The sequence below is a fragment of the Glycine max genome, chromosome 7 (assembly GCF_000004515.6).
Source record: "Glycine max cultivar Williams 82 chromosome 7, Glycine_max_v4.0, whole genome shotgun sequence".
Lineage (NCBI taxonomy): Eukaryota > Viridiplantae > Streptophyta > Magnoliopsida > Fabales > Fabaceae > Glycine > Glycine max.
The window spans coordinates 5,861,368-5,880,252 of NC_038243.2; the positions used below are offsets into that span (position 1 = coordinate 5,861,368).

Sequence of the window (18,885 nt, forward strand, 5' to 3'; positions counted from 1 at the left end):
TTGGGCAAAAAAGAGAAGAACAATAATTTAATTTTGTTGCGTAGATTATAAAACAAATGAGAAGAAAACATAAAAAAAAAATAAAAAAGATTGCACTTAAAATGATAATATCACCATTTTTTATCCTTTGCCAGTTACTTGAGAAAGATAAGGAAAACCAAAAGAAATGAGGAAATTGCATGTTTTTCAAAATTCTTTCCTCCCTTCCCCAACACGAAAACAAGGTCAAAAAGAGAGAAAAGATGAGTCTCACCTAAAATCTCAATATGCACAAATTGGATAGAAAAGTGAAGAAGTAACAACTTAATTTATTACTCAAATTACAAACCAAAATTAATGGACACACTATTAATGATTTCAATTTTTATACTTAAATAATATTTTTGAATAAAATACCACTCTCATACTTTACTTACAAAACAAATAATGTATTTTGTTGTCTTATTTATAAAAAACATAAATCCACTTTTAGAAGTATTAATTGTTAATTTTTTATACCCTTAATTTATTATGAAATGTATTAAGAAGATACTCACTCATTTCTCATGCAAGTTGATGTATTTGTAGATGAGTTCTTAATGTAACCACACTCAAAATTGAAAATAATCCATCCTTAAATTACATGTAGTGTCAATAAATATAATCATTACTTCCTTCAATCTTAAATCTATAAAAAAACCTAACTTATACTAATTAAAAAGTTAGTTAGAATCATTTAGTTGCACTAGTTTCATTAAAAAATATTCCTTTCTCTCTAAACTATCCATCCTAGAAATAAAAAAAAAGTTATTAAAAATAAAATCTCAATTAAACAAATTATAATTTGATATAGTTTCATTAAACAAGTATATTTGTTTATATTTAAGACTAGCATACAAAATATTTTATATTTAACTTTGTGTCCGAAAAGAATATTCAAACAATTTAATTCTGAGTATTTTTGAAATATAATTTAAACTTTCAAATTATTAATTTAAACTAATTTTTCTATTTTTATTCATCTCAATGATTATCTCCTTGTAAGTTCTAACCTTTTTTTTAGGGTATCTACCTGAAACTCTTCTCTTTGAAAGAGACGAAGGATTCGAATCTCTCTGAAACTTTTCTCTTCTCTTTGATTCTTCTCTACCAGGTATCCTTCTTCACCCTCTCTTCTCTGATTTCTGCAAAAGAATAAGGAAAGAAAAGAAGCTCTTATTTTCTATTTCGTGAGAATAACTGAAGTTAGGTTTGTGAATTAATTTCATAATCGGTGCCTTTTGCGAATTAATTTGGAAATCGGTGATTTTATTCGGTTTAATCGGTTTCTAGTTCGCCGATCTAGAGTGTTTGATGAGTTTTAGATGGTTTGACCTTTTTTTTTTTTCTTTCAATTAATTTTGAGATTTGCGTTGTTGAATTTGGCTGCTGTTGTTTGAAATTTTAACTTTTAAATTTTATATCTGGACATGTTTATAACTAGGATTGAAGGTTGAATTTTATTGTTCTAGTTTCTTTTTTAATTATTTATTTAGGTAAGGTAAATTTTAGACGCTATGGTTTTTCCCTTATCAGAATTTTGGTCCCAATAATATTTTGTGATTGGTTATTACAACTTCACAATGTTTTTGTCCCTCAGTGAAAATTATAAAGACTAAAATTTGAAACCCTTTATCTTTAGGAAATTTTGGTTAGTTGGCTGCTAATTTCTGATTCTCTTTAAGGTTTACATCTTGTAAGATTTAATTTTTGGTTTGGTGGACCTTTACAATATGGACACATACTAAACTAAACCATTTCCAGTGAATCTCACGGCAAGCAATCCAGCAGGTGTATGATGCCAAGCTTAACAAGTGAACCCAAAAATGTTGAAATCTTTGGTGTCTATGAAATCATAGTGAGCTGGTTTAGTGGTGTTGATCAAGCCCCTCACTTGCTCACCAAGACATCGGATTTGTTGTGTGCTACCTTAAACTTTTGGTGGCCAATTCTACATCTGAAGCTAGAAGAGGTAGAGTTGTCTAATGTTGATGATTAAGATGGCAATTACCAAGGGTCTCAATGGCTGAGAAATGCTTATTAATGTTGAAACTTGAAAGTCAATTTCACCTTTGATATATGAAGTGATGAGTCACAAGTGAACATAGATCTTGTCAAATGCAGCTTCTAGGAACTATTGGTTGGTTTGGTTAAATATTAGTCCACCAAATCTTATAAAGTAATAGCAGTATTTATTTGAAGTGAAAAAAATGGATTGGACAAAACCAATTTCTAGAAGTTTGGTTCAGTTCAGTTCTTACAGTTTTATCCCTCAATCATTGTTTGTGTCTTGTGTTTCTTTAATGGTTGTTAACTTTGGACTTTAGAGAATGAAGTAACCTCTGTCTTTCCTTATTTATTCTAATATAACCCTCGTGTGCAGTGTCCCTTCCCTCGATGGTAAAATAAGGCGAGACAGAGGTTTCTTCATTTTCTAAACTTTCCCTCTCGTTTTGATTCTTCAATCATTTCAGGTAACAACATCCTTCGTTCTATGCTTCTTTGCTTCCCAAAGAAATTAGGGTTATTATTTGCTTCTTTTTCTCTGTCATTTTGGTAATTAATCTGATAATCGATTATTTTCTTTGATTTCATGTGCTGAAAGTGTTTGATAAGGTTTTCATGTTCTGACATTTTTTTGCAGGTAAATTTTTTAGACTTGTGGTTGATAATTCGCTGTAGTTTTATGGTTTTTAAGGTTCCTATAATTAATTCCATACTAAAGGTTTTGGTTCATCATATTTCTCATTCTTGTTAATGTTAATGTCATTGTTATTTTTAATCTTAATGTTTATCATTCCCGTTAATTTGGTTTTGTTTATTCTCAATATGAGTTGAATCAAAATTGATGAATTTGTTTGGCTTTCCGAAAATAATGATGTGTTTGTGTTAGTTCAGATTGGCAAGTATAGTTAGTTATTTGCAATGATAGAAGGTGGTAGAATCTGGCTGAAGGCATGGCAGCAGGCAGCTGTGGCAGTGGGTTCCACGGTGGGGGCGTTGTTGGACCCTCGAAGAGCAGATTTGATAGCAGCTCTTGGTGAGACCACTGGAAAGCATGCTTTTGAGAGAGTTCTACAAAGGATGAAGAGTTCCCCTGAAGGGAGGGTGGGTCAGTTTATTTTGTTCTACTCTTATTTGTTTTTGTTTTATGCGGATGTTTTCCTTGCCTGTGTTGTGTTGTTGAATGTTGAGTTCCCTTTATCATATATCACTTTTTTTTGGATGATCATTGGCATGCAATCATAATAGTCTGAGTTTAATTTTTATGCATTGTCAGAGTAAAAAAATTTCTATATAGTTAACCAATCAGAAATCATGATTGATATAACTTTTAAGGTAGTTATGGTAAAAGTCAACAGACTTATCATGTATTGTGATTTGTGATTATATAACAATGTAAAAGTGCATTAACTATTTACTCATAGTTTGTTTATTTTGGTGTAACAAAGTTTAAGATGAGGGGATGGTTTGCCCCTGAACTTACTGATAAAAGTGATTATAAATAGTTATCACTAAAATAATTGACATTCTTACTTTGCTTGTTGAAACATACAATTATATCACAGCAAAAACCAATAATTTTTTTTCCTCGGAATCCTGATTGATAGGCCTTACTATTGGAGCGCCCTCGTGTTGTTTGTGCAAAGGTAGGACATGCTTGGGATCTGGCAGCAAACACATTCGGTGCTGCCTATGCGAGGTTTATGGGATCTAGGAACTTTTCGCCAGATGATCGACCTCCTGTGCGGTTCATGGACACAGATGAACTGGCCTATGTAGCCATGCGGGCTCGTGAAGTGCATGACTTCTGGCATACCCTTTTTGACCTTCCTACTAACTTGATTGGGGAGACAGCACTGAAGCTCATTGAATTTGAGCAGATGGGCCTTCCTATGTGTCTGCTGTCCGTTATAGGGGGCACGGCTAGATTCAATGAAAAGCAGAGAAAATTGTTTTATCAGCACTACTTCCCTTGGGCCATTCGTGCTGGCATGCAATCGACTGATCTTATGTGTGTATATTATGAGCAACATTTTCATGAAGACTTGGAAGATGTTCGCAGAAAATTGCAAATTGTTCCTGCTCCCACTGTTCCTTAACCGTATTTGGACCAGATAAATTGTGCTCGAGTTTTGCAATCAAAATTTTGGAATAAAATCCAGTGTACAAGCTTTGCCTCTGAGATATAGTCAATGAGCATTGTATAGGTTGGATTTGATCATATGATCAGTAAAATAGACTTTTCATCACATATTGTATTTTTTTTTTCAACATATCCTGTTATAATTATTCTTGCAATCACTGGATTTGTCTATCTTATTGTCTAGGAGGTGTGCAAAAGCCTCTTATGAACCAAACTACAAAAAATCAAACTTAAAATAATTTAATAACCGAACCATTTTTAAAAAACAATTCAGCTACCTGAACTGATTTCCTAAAGGAAGTTGTTGAACTGGATCGAAACTTAAATACTTAATATCAAATTACATATTCTGGAGATTCTGAACCCATTGCTTCAAATTTACAAGCACTAACCTATCAGAACTTCGAATCCTGGCCCCAAATCATCTAGGTGAAGTCGATATCTCATACCCAAGGTTATGGCCTAGAGTGCAGAAAATACATGTGACCAAACAATAAATCCAGATAAGTTATCATACTATCTTAGAATATGGGTTAAGAGTCTAATCCTATAAAATTAACTGGTAAGGTGAGGATTTTTTAATTATTTGAGTTATATCTTTAGTTGTTGTGAGACTAAACACCCCCTTTCAATGCTTATTATTAAGGCAACCCAAAGAAACTGCAAGTAAGGCGGGCTAGAAGAGATCACAATTAAGGCATCACTCTAACACGGAGTGTTACTAGCTCACCTCATATGATTAAGTTTAGAAGCTTTCATGATTATAGGGAAAGCTATTTATTATTACTGGACGAAAAATGTGGTACGTTTCTGATGTTGCACTTGCACTTAACTGATATTTATGTTCCATCTGTGGCTTATGTTTATGTGTGAATTTGGGATGAAGTGCATCTAATGGGCTATGCAAGTGGAAACCTGGTTGTGTGTATACTGTTTGAGAAATAGATAAGCACTCTTTTTGCTGTATGCAAAGTTGTGTTTACTTATCTGGAATTTGTGTGTTTGCCTTGTGGGTTAATGTGACAGTGTTAGAGATGCTTGGATCCTAAATTTCATGGGACTCTGGCACAGTTTCAGAAAATATCTGGAACTGTTTGTGGTATATAATTCTGCTCTGTCTGCTTCAACTGTAATATTAATACATCATGCAGATGCAATATTAATATTTGAGAATTTATATGGTCTGAATTATTTTGTTTGCAACCTAAATGTTCAATAAATGCAAGATTTTTTAGAAAAAAATGGATATTGGGTTATATATCATGCAAATTTCTGATTCGTGCTTCATTGATTAATGGAACCTTATCTGTTTTGTATATCAAGCTTTCATTACTTTATTTTGGAGAGAAACAGATGAAGGTTATTTATTACCAAGGGTGTTAGTGGCGATTGACTCGTCAAATTGCTTTAGCATATGACAAGTCATTCTGCCTCGTTGATTCATTCCTGTTTTAAGGTATTCTGAAGATCTCTTTTGGGTTGACTGGTCATTCGTGAATTCATAATTGCCAACAATCATAGATTGTGCTACCTTTACTGGTTGCAGGAAAATTATTCAGATGCTATTTTTTCAAAATATGTGTTACTTCAATTTTGCTGACAATTGACTGGTTAAAAGGTGTAAACTTTGCATATTGCATCTTTTTATAGCAAAAATATGGACCAAAGTAAGCGAAACTAATCTTTTCAAATAAATTTAAGTCGCAAATTGTTAGTGCAACTCAGATACTTCAAGGGTTTGTCCCATAATTATAGTATGATAGTTTTTTCATGCTTCTTATTTCTGTTACCATAGTATGATAGTCTCTTCATGATTCTTATTTCTGTTACCATATTATTGTTAGATATTATATTAGATTTTGTACAATAATAATCATGGAATGGATCATAATATGAATTGGATAAGAACATCAAGAGTATTAGAGTTTTCATATGAGGACAGCCTATATTTTCGAGGCATGTCTTATGGATTTTGTCTCTATTCATTTTTGGACCACAAAGTGGGAAAGTTTCTATCTTTTGCAAATTTGCTTTGCATTAGAAAACACAGATTTTGATTAAAGGAAAAATGAACATTGACTATAAAATTTACTGATAATTTGTATTTTATTCCTTCAGAGAGTTTCCATTTTGATAGCGCCATTTTGCTCAACTTTGTTAGAATGATGGTTCAAATTAAAGACTAGACCAATTCCAGTCGTGTGCTACGTTGATGAGGACTTGACTTTGTATTTATATCGTTTTTGAGTTGTATTTTTATCGTTAATCTTGAAACTTCTTTGACTTGACTTTGATTAGTGCAAATTATATTAGCAATTTATGAAAATATGGCAAATACAAACATGGTGTTTTCTTAAATAAAATAACGTTTTTTATACTGTTTTTTACGTGCGCATTACTTTACATGACAGAAGAAGGCTATAGGATCAGGAGAATAAATGTTAAAAAAAAATCAAATATGTCTAAATACTTAAATATGTGAGATTTTTTTATTGAATGATTTTATTTTATTTATCAAAGAAGAAAATGTTTTTTTAAAATAATGTTATAATGTTATTGATGTAAAACTTCTAGACCATATGGTTGTGCATTAATTGAGTAACCGGAATATTTTATCTGTGGTAAATGTTTTAAACACTTCGCAAGATTAAAAAAATTTAAATAGGTGGCGTTAAATGAGAAGCTGATTATATATTTCCACAAATAAAAAATAATGGTTTACTTCTTTACCCATGACTATTATTTAATAGTAGTATTAACCTTTCTATATATTTTTTTTATTTCTCTATTCAACACCCTATCATGGGTTTGAAAATAAAAATAGAAAGCATCTCGTACAATCGTACCTGCATTGCAAGTGCATAAACTAGTTGCTAAATTGGAGTTTTGCATTGACCAAACCAAAGAAAAAATTGGAGCTTTGCTATCTTTTTAATTTTAAAAAAATGTTTAACAGGTAAATAAAATAACAACTTGATATTCATGCAATTTATTTAATTTTACATCAGAAACATGAAAAGAATATTTATTTAGTTAATATTAAAAGTTGATTTATCACATAGCAGTCATTATTTAATTACCAATCAAGGCAATTATAGATATCCACAGTGTACCAACAAATTACAATATATGCATACACATTGTTAATTTCCGTAAAAATAATACTACTATAAAAATCATCAAACAATAATAAACTACTAGACTAATTAGACAATTATTTTTTTAAACTTGATATTAACAAAAAGTTATTCCATAAAAAAATATGATTAATCTTTTTTGCAATCGTGAGCCAGTATAATATGTGATATTTTTCTCACAGTATAATTTTTTTTTTATATTTATGAATCAATCAAGATTTTAAACTTGGATGATGTTAAAGGACACAAAAGGATATTTAGCTATGTAAGCCATTGTTGGTGATTTAAACGAAAAGGAAAATGAAAATAGTAATAAAAAAATAGGAGAAGAAACTAAAGGAATGGAAGTGGAAAATCACAGACAGCACACCAACGTTGATGCAAAAGAAGTAAAAAGAAAAGTCAATAAGTTCACGGGTTCACACATGCGTGTCCGCTTGAAAAGTCTCATGTCCTTCAAACTCAAGTGTAAGAAAGTTAGCTCCTTTTTCACTCTGAATTACCCTTATTTATTTTGGGTCTCTCCTCTTTCTTCTTCCCACTTCTTAGTTTTGGTGTTGAATTGAGTTGAGAAGAGAAGAGGTCATAGACACAACACAAGACATGTCTGTTGTTGAGTCAGGTGAACACAACAACATCAGAGGAGTACCTACTCATGGTGGACGCTATGTTCAGTACAATATCTATGGCAATCTCTTTGAAGTTTCCAGAAAGTATGTCCCTCCTATTCGCCCTGTGGGTAGAGGCGCTTATGGTATTGTTTGGTAAGTCAAAGACTCTTTTTCGCTGAATTTATTAGCATTTGTTTTTTTTTTTCTGTTGTTGGTTTCATTTATATATTTATTTTGTAAAGGAGTGTCCTTGTTTTGAGCTGACTTAAGGAGCAAGGACTAGTTTTTGCTACTGATCGATCAAACCCCTTTTGTTAAGAATTAACTTTTTTGTTTTAAAATTGTCATTTTAAAAAAAATTTAAGTTGATGTTTGGTCTGTTTGTTGAGTGAATGAAGATTGAATTGGTTATTTTGGTTTGATGATGATGAATACCACTTTTAAGCTTGTATTTTTCTTATTTGCTTTTAAGATATAGGATAATTACCAATTTGCCTCGTCTTGATGGGATTCATGAGCTGAATCATATGTTACTCCTTAGATTAGTATCTTTGTAGTTTTTAAAATGGCGGCCAATTGTCTAATTAGATATACTGATACAATTCTGCTTAAGTCAAAGTGGAATATCAGATGTGGTCGTTCTTCCGGTATCTCTGTGTGCTCATGACTTAATTTAACATTGATGCTGTTAATAGCATAGTTCTTGGTATTTGATGGCTCAATTACATGGTGTACAATGTATGTGTTGTGGATGGTTTATTAAAATCTGGGGTCTGACTAGGAGTAGGAGTTCACTTTTGTTATCCATGTGACATAGACTTTCTGTTAGCAAGGACGTGAGGAACACTATTAATTTTTTGTTTCCTTCAGCGCTGCTGTAAATGCAGAGACAGGTGAGGAAGTTGCCATTAAGAAGATTGGCAATGCATTTGATAACAGAATAGATGCCAAAAGGACCTTACGAGAAATTAAACTTCTTCGGCACATGGATCATGCAAATGTAAGTTTGATACTAATTTACTTGCTGTCTGATATTATACACCTTGTTTTCCTCAATGTTATTGTTTATTTTCATCTGTGACAGTGTGAAATTTTCCTATTTGACTAACTATTTCTTCCTTTCTTTGCTTCTTACCCCATTTTCTGTTGCATCTGTAAAACCTTTGATCTGTAATATTTAATTTTGCGTACTGAACAAGTGATACAGTGCAACATCCTGTGGTCAAATATGATATACATGATATTTTCGTTTGATGTGTAGATTTGTGCTCTGTTGGGATGAAATTTTAACAAGCTAAACAACTTAGTCAATGCTATATGTCTATCTCCATATTCTTACAATCTCAATTTAGCATGGTCAAACATGTTTTTGAATAAAGTAAAATATATCATAAAGAGTATCACATTATGCTTGAGTAGGAATTTCTTGATATCATTGCTCTAATTTTATTCAAATGTTTTGTTTATGATTCAATGCAGATTGTGATTAGCTTTACTATGAAAACTTTCATTTATTAAAGTCAGATTATGTTAAAATCTTTTGATCTAAGTCTTAGAAAATACTTGTTTAGTTGTCAGTCAGTCTCTAGCTATATTAGCCTAGTGGTCTCTGATTCATCAAATGTGCTTGATTGGATTTTCCTCATTGTATTTTGCTTCTAAAATCTTTGTTAGCATTTAACTTGCAAAGTGGACTGACTGCTTGCTTATCAATTATTTCTCCAATGCAGATTATGTCCATTAAAGATATTATACGTCCTCCACAGAAGGAAAACTTCAATGATGTGTACCTTGTTTCTGAGTTAATGGACACAGATCTGCATCAAATAATACGTTCTAATCAGCAATTGACTGATGATCATTGTCGGGTTAGCACTTTAACTACTTTTAGCATATGACTTTTAATCATACTTAGTTGAAAGACTTTATAGCTAATGGGTTGGTTAGTGTATCCTCCTTTGGCTGTATTTTTGCACAAACTGAAGATAAAACAAAATATAATGGGATTGAGTAGATGTACTGAACATATATATCTCTGTGGTCTTAAGTGTACAATATTGCACACTTGTCATGCAGTTCCATCTGAGTTTGATAGGCCTGACTTTCACTTTTTTGGTTTTTCCTGTCAAACTGAAATAGTGCTTTGTTTGTAGCTGTGCAATGTTGTGACAGCAACAATAATGTAGTGGCATTGCTCTTACTTTCTGTGAAGTTTTACTTCCAAAATCATGTCAATGGTGTAAATAAATTTCACCCAGTATGTTTTAAACTTGAGACTACTATTGATTTTGTATGACATAAGACATGAACTTGTGTCACTTTTGGCCTGAATTTATTGGCTTACCTGATTTTTCTTTTTACCTTTGCATGTAAACTTTATATGGTAGCCACTCTCAAAAGTGTAGACCTATTATTAACTTTTATTTGAGCAATTCTTTACGGATTTTTTTTACATCTTGTACCTTTGTTTTTGGTCTTGATTCTTGTTACATCATTCCATTGTCATTAATGAACTTTGAATATGAGAAAGATTATGCTTTGGTTTTCATCACTGATATTTGTGGACAAAATTGTGTTCTGGTTATGTTTAAAAATTATATAAATCTGTGCTGGATGTGTATAATGTTCATTTTCTCTACAACAGACAAGTGAAAACATTTTAATATGAATTAGCTTTACAATTTACATTAATATCCTGAATTACCTTTGACTTTACTCAGTAATTTTATTCTGCTTGTTTTGAATTAAATTGGTACGTGACATTCATGGTTATATGTAACAATAGATAAAATGTAATTATACTTGGGAACAAGAGCTTAAAAGCTTGTAGACTGGGTGAAGCTCGGTTTGTGTACTAGGTGATGTAGGTCTCCTACCTCACTTGTGTGGTCCACACCATCTATTTCGCTGCATGGACTTCATGTGGTCTTTAAGGCTTCAGGCACTGTAGCATAATTCTTATATTTTCTTTCTTACAGACACTCATAAGAACTTTTTTTTTTTGCCCCAGTATTTTCTGTATCAATTGTTACGAGGGCTCAAATATGTACATTCAGCAAATGTTTTGCACCGTGATCTAAAGCCTAGTAATTTGCTATTGAATGCCAATTGTGACCTTAAGATTGCGGACTTTGGTCTTGCTAGAACTACATCTGAAACTGACTTTATGACTGAGTATGTGGTCACTAGATGGTACCGTGCTCCCGAATTGCTTCTTAATTGTTCAGAATATACAGCAGCCATTGATATATGGTCTGTTGGTTGCATACTTGGTGAAATCATAACCAGACAACCACTCTTTCCTGGCAAAGATTATGTTCATCAGCTGAGACTTATCACAGAGGTATTATTAGCTTGATTTCAAACTCCTGAATTAGCTAGCATAATTATATTAAGACTGATTATGTTCTTGTTTGTTTGTATTTCTTTTCTCTCTTTTAGAACTGGATGTTGGACCTATTTACAAATTAGAGTTCCAACTTCTACAGATTTATGTGATTGTAAATTTTGGGTGTCAAGCTTTGCTAAAATGCTGTCGGTACCTTTATTTTTAGCCCTTGGGTTATTTCTGTCCATATCAACCTCTTGTTAATCTTGTTGCTTCAAGAGTTAGAAATTTTTTTCTAATAAAGAGGGAAATGTAAATGGGAATGATGTCTAAATGGAAAACTAGGAACATGAATCCCAGTTTTGAATTTCAATTTTTTTTAAGTGCTTAGTTTTTATTTATGGGACATGGTACGTTTGTTCCTTGCCATACAATAATTTCTCCAGATGACCATAGCATATTGCTATGGAAAAACATTGATAGTTGTACTCTCTTTGGCTCTACGTTTGTCCCCTTGGTTCCTTTTTTACTTTTTGGGAACATAAGGAAACCATACACGTGAGAGATGAAACTTGATTATATTAACAATGCTTATCATTAACTCATTGTGTTCTAGCTTGCTGCTAACTTAGTTGCAATCAATAGATTCAGATTATGCAGTTTCCTGGTAGAATGCAAATTCCCATTCTCCGATCCTTTTCAGATCTCTTTCTGATTTAAAATGAACTCTAGCATGACAATTTTCTTTTCTTTCAAAAAGCTGATAGGTTCACCCAATGATGCCAGCCTTGGATTTCTACGAAGTGATAATGCTCGTAGATATGTAAAACAGCTTCCCCAATATCCAAAGCAAAACTTTTCTGCTAGATTTCCCGACATGTCTCCTGGTGCAGTTGATTTGCTAGAGAAGATGCTCATCTTTGATCCAAACAGGCGAATTACAGGTAAAATGACATGCAAAACTTTTTCCCCCAGTTTTATTGAATGGCTACAACTTATTATTCCTGGAGCTGTATATGAATTGTAATGATATTGGGACAGCTATTGTTCTGAAAGATCAAGTTATGAAAACTGACAACTTTAGCACCAACAAGTACCACAAGAAGCAAAACAGGAAATATAATTAAAATCTGAGGGTACCAATTAAAATTTTGGGATAATTTTTTCTTATTTTGTTTTGAAGGAACCCTTGCAAATCTGTGTAGTGTTTGCTGGCCTCCAATGATTTTTTTAGTTTAGAACAACCAGATCAATGGAAAATTTGATTTTCGTTCATGTGCCCTATGCTCATTTCTAGTCAAAATTTGTATGCTTGTCTTGAACGTTAGGTCACTGTGTATAATAACATGTAAGGATCCAATTGCAAGGTATGAGATTTGAGTCTACGTGTGGGATTGTGTTATAGGGTTTATAAGACCTTGGGGGCATGGGCTCTCCGACTACAAGAGTAAAACTTTGTGGTGTGGTTCATAACATTAGTGTAAAGTCCAACTGGTGTTGTGAATTCATTAAAACTCTAATTTTTTTTCTCATGTTTCTTGACAATATATATACCAGTGGTTTTTAATAAAAAAAAAAGGGGATTCTTTTTTTGTATGCGCTTTTATTAATTGTACCCCACTTGATTCTTTTCAGTTGATGAGGCGTTGAGCCACCCATACATGGCACCTCTCCATGACATCAATGAGGAACCTGTTTGCACCAGACCTTTCAGTTTTGACTTTGAGCAACCATCATTCACTGAAGAAGACATCAAGGAACTCATCTGGAGAGAATCTGTGAAGTTCAATCCTGTTCCACCAGTCTACTGAGATTTTGTATTTATGTTGTATATGCTTAGTGGATTATCTGATGACTAATATACATTTTATGATCACTACTTGGCAAGTTGCAGCGGACACAAGATATGAAACATATTGGAGATACTGAGATTCACTGAACTTGTTGTAGGTTTCTTTCATTTCAGTCTCATCTCAGATTCTTGGATAATCATATGTTGAGATGTACTGAGGAAAGGATCAGAATATGTTTCAGCAGAATATCCTAAAGCTCCAACTCCTTGTTGTACTTCTATCCTTTTTAGATTCAAGGACCATGGTTAGTGCACTGAACTGTCTTGCCAGTTTTTCTATCCTTTACACCAAGAAAAATACACAAGAAAACTTTTCATTTGTGGGGACAGACATTATCCCATATTCCCATTGTATGACATTTAAATTAAATGTAATGGTTTGTTAGAGTATTCCAAATAATTTAAACAATTTCCTATGTCAGACATATCTTGTATAGTGGTCCTCTTGACAGAACAGAACTAGCAAAATTTGATTAATGCAACAGCATAATGCTTGGGCTCAAACAACCATAAAGCCATTTCTAAAATTAACTTATAGAGCGATAAGAAAATTGTTTCATTACGAGACCGAACATTCATTTCTCATCTTGAGCAATGATTTCTGGATGAAATGGGAAAGACTGGCCTTAAATAAATAACTAGAAGACACATCTTAAAACAAGTATAGTCATGCATGCTTCATAATGTAAGCACACTTCTTGAGCTCCAACATATCAATTGGTAGATTCCCTTGGGGAAAATCACATGCTTTGATTTTCTCAGGCCCTTGATCAGGCAAAGAATTGCATGGCTTAGGAGTCACACCACTTGTGATCCCTTCAATATCAGTGCATGTCCAAGGCTGTTTCTTGGCCTTGGCTGCCATGCCAATTGTCACATTGGCAATGCAGATTCCAGTGAAGGGATCATTGGAGATTCCTTCCAACCTTGCAGCCATGGTGACATTGTCAGCCACCACATCTCTATAGTTGATGCCATTGATCTCAGGCAAGGCTTTAGGATCATAGTGGCTATCAGCATGTGAACCATAGTTACCAGTCATCCAAAATACCCATTTCATGGTGTGCATGGTCATTCTCTTGACATATATGTCCTTCACATACCCTCCTCTTCCTACTGCTGTCTTAATTCTGACTCCTGATTCTGTGTGGATGGCTGTGATGTCCTCAGCTCTGACATCTTGGATTCCACCTGACATCTCACTCCCCAAGGCAATGGCTGCACTTTGTGGAGAAATGCATGTCAGCCTTCTGATCACTAGTTGTTTTGTGGGCCATCCAAACTTTATGCCATACTCATCCCACCCACTTTTCACTGCCACACAGTCATCCCCAGAAACTATGTAGCAGTCTTCAATTCTGGTATTTGTGCAAGAATCTAATGCCAAAATAAAGAGTGTTAATAAAGAAACATTAATAATATATCAATCAACTTAATTATCCAACCCTGTACTTGTGTCCTATACATCGCTGCTTGATTTGGTTCGATTTTTCATCAAAAAATAATATGAATCAAACTTAAAAAATATATATGATTCAGTCTTCATTTAAAATAAAATTCGAATAAAACCAAATCAATATTTTATAGTTTGGTTTTTATTATTTTTACTAAAATATTATTTCGCTAAAATTTATATTTTTTTTTCAATTTTTAAATTAAATCATATTAATTTTTTTTACTAATAGCAATATATGTAATTTATTAATATGCTAAACCTTCAACAATAAATTCTATCAATTTTTTATCAATTTTAAACCAAACATATCTTTAAAAAGTCGTCTGAAAAAGAAAGTAATATACATTATATAAATTAGTATATATAACACTTTATAAAACTTTGAAATTTTAATGATATACACATAAAATATTTAACACTAAAATAATATAAGTGTTAGTATAAATATTGTAGTTTAATTATGTTTAAAAAACACAAATCAAACCAAATTGATTGATTTAAAAAAAAATTATCCAAACAAATACATAAAAAAATCAATTTAATTCGGTTGTCTGTTTTTTATTGGTTTTCAATTTTTATTTGAAATCGATTTGAATTTGACAACACTACCTATACATAAAACCATTTCAACCACTTTTCAAGAGTTAAGAAATTTAGTTAAACTAATTAGTAATATTAAATTTATCAATAATTTATATTATTATTTTTATATCGCAAATTATATTCTTTTAATTTTTTCCATCTAATTAATTTATGTATTTCTACCTAAGGATAGTTTTGTAAAAAAAAAAATGACATATCATATCAACAAAAACGATGTATCCTGTTACATATTTTTTTCTCTTAATTTTCTTCTCAGTTTTAAAAATTTACTTGTTTAATTTATTTTTATCTAATGAAATAAAATATTTACTATCCTTTCAATTTATTGTTATTTAAATTTTAAAATACTTATATGATACAACATACAAGAAAACATATCAGTTGCATATGGGGAGAGAACGTGGAAAAAGTTAAAAAAAGAAGTAATTTTTATCAAATAATCATGTGTAAATAATTGAATTAATATTAACATTTACGTAAAATCAAATAGTCAAAACTAATTCGTTTTTCATTTTTTACTTGATACACTCTCTTCACATCCACATATATACAAGAAAATAATCTTCTGATGCTCACCTGGATTAATGCCATCTGTGTTTGGAGATGGGACAGGAGCGATGATGGTGAGGCCCTTAATAATAATATTGCTGTATAGTGTTGGGAAATTTGTTATAATCTTGAAATTGGAAAATAATGCTTCTGTAACGTAATCTCGAAGGCATTTATAACTTGAATAAGACTATATGAAAGGCAATAGTTACCTGCTATAAACAGGATGAAGATTCCATGATGGAGAATTTAGGAGGGTTAAATTGGAGATTTGAATCTGGTCTGAGAACATTAATTCAATCAAGTAAGGGCGAGTGTACTTCAACTTTTTCTTGTGAAATTTCTGCCACCAAAATGCTCCTTGACCATCTATGGTGCCATTGCCACCTATCACCAAAATAGTCATAATTTCCTTCATACTAAGATCAATCAACAAGCACAAACAATGATAAAATTATTTAATCCATAGTTAACAATTTAATATAATATCAAATTTATTGTGAAGTTGATATTTAAAAAATTTGTCATTTAAGCAATCATCATACGTGACCAAGAAAGGGATGGAGTATGATCATTGGCCACACAATATATCATTAACCATTAAACAAATGATTAACCAGCTTGCTCTTCAAATAACTATATGTCTAATTTGACTCAAAGTAGCTCTTGAGAGACTACACTGAATATAAATATTAAATTAAACAATCAACTAAAAAATACGAGTCTAAAATGACCGAAACATAAAATGTAATGAAAAAAAAGACGCCTAATTAATAGAGTACGTTGAAGAATAGCAAGTTTGGCAAATTGAATTCAAAATTTTGATGCATAGCACATGTTTGCTGAAAAAGGTTCACCAACCCTTAACCACTTAGTTTGATAATAGTTTCCTGCAACTTTTTTCCATACCTGTCACAATAACATCAGTGAGGTTTGTTCCAAATATGAGGCTAGTGTACCTTCCTGCTGGTGCGTCTCTTCCTCTACCGTATGATGGGAGTGGTTCGATCGCAGGCCACTCACTAATATCCTAAACCAATTTATATTAATTAATTAATTAGTATTAATACAAATAAAACTTTGGTTAGTGGTGTCACACATGAAAGAAAGAAAGTGCTGAAATGTGCTACACTAGGAACTGTTGCCCAATAAACAAATGACAAAAAGTGTATTGGACCACACTGTGGCACTGGCAGAGTTAGTTTCTAGGAGGAATAAACCAAAAGTGCCGGGATTAAAGGTTCCTTTCCCATGGAACCCAATTTGTCATTAAGTGAGTTTTGTGATCAGTTTTTACTTGATCAAAGGTTGAGGAGTTTGTAAATTGCTTTCACAAGTTACTTAACAATTTTGCTTTGATAGCATAGTTTTCTAGTAACAGTACGAAGTGAATAACCTTGTGACACATTTGAATTTCACTTATTTAACATCTTACCTTATCTGTAACTCAAGTGAATCCCTTTAAAAACGTATATTTCCAATTTCATCAATAAGTCAAGAGTCTATGACTCTATGACAGTGACAAATAACAAACTAATTTTTTTTTTTCTTTTAATTTTAATGACATTTAAGAAATTATAGCCTGAGTATAAAACCAAGAACATATTATTAATTTTCCATTGGTGAAGTCCACTCACATAATTTCTTTAACCTTCCGCCTAACGAAAGCTTAGAGCATCACTTCCTTGACTTATTGTTTGTTTTGTTTTTTTTGTCAAACTTGGAAAATAGAATAGTTCTCCCCAAATTCTGTCAAAAAGGAAAGGTGCAAGGAAAGGGTAGATGAGGCCAACTGGGTGAAACAACAGCATTAGTTCAAATACTAGAATCAGTAGAATAATTTTTTCCACTACTAACAAAGGTTATGGAGGGACGATAACACATGCTTGAAGGCATACAGAGAACTGCTACTTGTGGTTATTTAGTCCTTAGGAGGACATACTATTGTCACAGCAATGAAAAAAAAAATGACAGAAATCAGTTAAGATTTCTGGACACGTACAAAGAAGGTTACAAGAAATGCTTATGAGGAATGCAGATTAGAAGATTTCTAGTCATATAAAAGGATAGAAGGAGGAGACCAAGAAGAATGTTAAAACTTGAAATAAACTATTCAAAAAATCTTACAATGAATAATATTTGAGAGGATTTGATTCTTAACCGAATCTAATGATGTTATGTAATCCATATAGCAGATTTCACCTAGAGAAATAGGACTATAGTTGTTGCAAATCCAGAAATTTGTCATGAGTTTCATATTAGTGATTACTTAGTCATCAAAGAACGAACATAAATGAAATAGATACCTGAGATGCAAGAAGAACAGCATCTTTGTTTAGATATAAAGTGAAGTGGCTGATTAGACTAAAACTCCCTGTAAGCCACTTCCCAGCAGGAACATAAAGTTGAGCCCCTCCTTTTGAAGCATACTGACTCAGATGACTGATTGCAGACTGAAATGCCTTTGTGTTTGATGTCTTTCCATCTCCAACACCACCAAAATCAGTCAATGAAGCACTATGAGTCCTGCAATTTATAGCTTCGTACTTAAAGGAAGTACCAACAGTTTTGACTTTTCTGCTCTCAGCTACCTCTGAGCTCAGCAGTGTCACCAAAAGGACAGCACAAACCAATCTAATTACCTGTAAAACAAATCACATCCCTTAGAAAGGAAAGAAATGTAGAAAATGAAGGTGTACATATGTAGCTCTACATAAAAGTTTATATATGCAGGAAAGAATTTCATGACATGTAGACCAGAATGCTACTTAGAATGACAGAGGAGGAAAGAGGGTCTCACCTGTACCCTCATGTGATCTTTCCACAAGAGCTCCATTCTAAGAAAAGGCACTTTGGTATTTGTTTGAGGTGTATGTGAAGACTAAAGAAGCTATGTTAAGTATTTATAGGGGAAGCTTAGTTACGGCTAATAGGTTCCTGAATTCTCAAAATTCAAAAGGAGGATGATTATTGTTTAGGAACTGTTTAACAAAATAAGCTTTTATTGTTTTACGCTCTATAAAATAAATTGGTAACTATGCCTATAAACTACTCTGTAAAGTCCCCAAGTTGGAAGAAAGAGTATACACCAAATACTCTTTGGTAATTCTTCAACACAAAACATGTAGTCCATGCGTATTTGTCATGTCTAGGAGCCATGATGTACCCAAAGAATGATCATCGA

At 32.5% G+C, this 18,885-nt stretch overlaps 3 protein-coding genes across 14 annotated transcripts; 2 read left to right on the top strand and 1 right to left on the bottom strand.

The window, feature by feature from the left end:
• Positions 1-976: 976 nt before the first annotated feature.
• LOC100787101 (Coq4p domain-containing protein) lies at positions 977-4,336 on the top strand. 12 transcript variants are annotated; one of them, XM_006582838.3, is made up of 6 exons: positions 977-1,132; positions 1,783-1,990; positions 2,402-2,492; positions 2,624-2,662; positions 2,917-3,126; positions 3,630-4,271. In XM_006582838.3, exons 5-6 carry the CDS (start codon positions 2,944-2,946, stop codon positions 4,119-4,121), a joined length of 675 nt encoding a protein of 224 aa, XP_006582901.1. In that variant the 5' UTR covers positions 977-1,132; positions 1,783-1,990; positions 2,402-2,492; positions 2,624-2,662; positions 2,917-2,943; the 3' UTR covers positions 4,122-4,271. The 12 variants fall into 12 exon arrangements, with proteins under 12 accessions (XP_006582901.1, XP_014632828.1, XP_006582903.1 ...); XM_014777342.2 differs by having other exon boundaries at positions 2,402-2,662; XM_006582840.3 differs by lacking the exon at positions 2,624-2,662.
• Positions 4,337-7,743: 3,407 nt separating this feature from the next.
• MPK4B (mitogen-activated protein kinase MPk4b) lies at positions 7,744-13,493 on the top strand. The gene is made up of 6 exons (NM_001255435.2): positions 7,744-8,066; positions 8,784-8,913; positions 9,644-9,781; positions 10,924-11,256; positions 12,002-12,185; positions 12,877-13,493. The coding sequence occupies exons 1-6, from the start codon at positions 7,906-7,908 to the stop codon at positions 13,050-13,052; spliced, it is 1,122 nt and encodes a 373-aa protein (NP_001242364.2). The 5' UTR covers positions 7,744-7,905; the 3' UTR covers positions 13,053-13,493.
• A 45-nt stretch (positions 13,494-13,538) lies between these two features.
• LOC100787980 (probable polygalacturonase) lies at positions 13,539-18,672 on the bottom strand. The gene is made up of 6 exons (XM_003528790.5): positions 18,502-18,672; positions 18,008-18,343; positions 16,611-16,731; positions 15,914-16,088; positions 15,729-15,799; positions 13,539-14,470 (listed from the first exon to the last, which is right to left on the bottom strand). The coding sequence occupies exons 1-6, from the start codon at positions 18,535-18,537 to the stop codon at positions 13,761-13,763; spliced, it is 1,449 nt and encodes a 482-aa protein (XP_003528838.1). The 5' UTR covers positions 18,538-18,672; the 3' UTR covers positions 13,539-13,760.
• Between the last annotated feature and the right edge of the window lie 213 nt (positions 18,673-18,885).

Coding starts and splice junctions, on each gene's coding strand:
- LOC100787101 (XM_041016862.1), top strand. CDS start 2,944: ATGATAGAAGGTGGTAGAATCTGGCTGAAGGCATGGCAGCAGGCAGCT. Junction 3,127..3,629: donor AGAGTTCCCCTGAAGGGAGG/GTGGGTCAGTTT, acceptor CCTGATTGATAG/GCCTTACTATTGGAGCGCCC.
- MPK4B (NM_001255435.2), top strand. CDS start 7,906: ATGTCTGTTGTTGAGTCAGGTGAACACAACAACATCAGAGGAGTACCT. Junction 11,257..12,001: donor AGCTGAGACTTATCACAGAG/GTATTATTAGCT, acceptor TCTTTCAAAAAG/CTGATAGGTTCACCCAATGA. Junction 12,186..12,876: donor TCCAAACAGGCGAATTACAG/GTAAAATGACAT, acceptor GATTCTTTTCAG/TTGATGAGGCGTTGAGCCAC.
- LOC100787980 (XM_003528790.5), bottom strand. CDS start 18,537: ATGGAGCTCTTGTGGAAAGATCACATGAGGGTACAG. Junction 16,732..18,007: donor CTGTTCTTCTTGCATCTCAG/GTATCTATTTCA, acceptor AAATTGGTTTAG/GATATTAGTGAGTGGCCTGC. Junction 14,471..15,728: donor CACAGATGGCATTAATCCAG/GTGAGCATCAGA, acceptor TTTTGGCATTAG/ATTCTTGCACAAATACCAGA.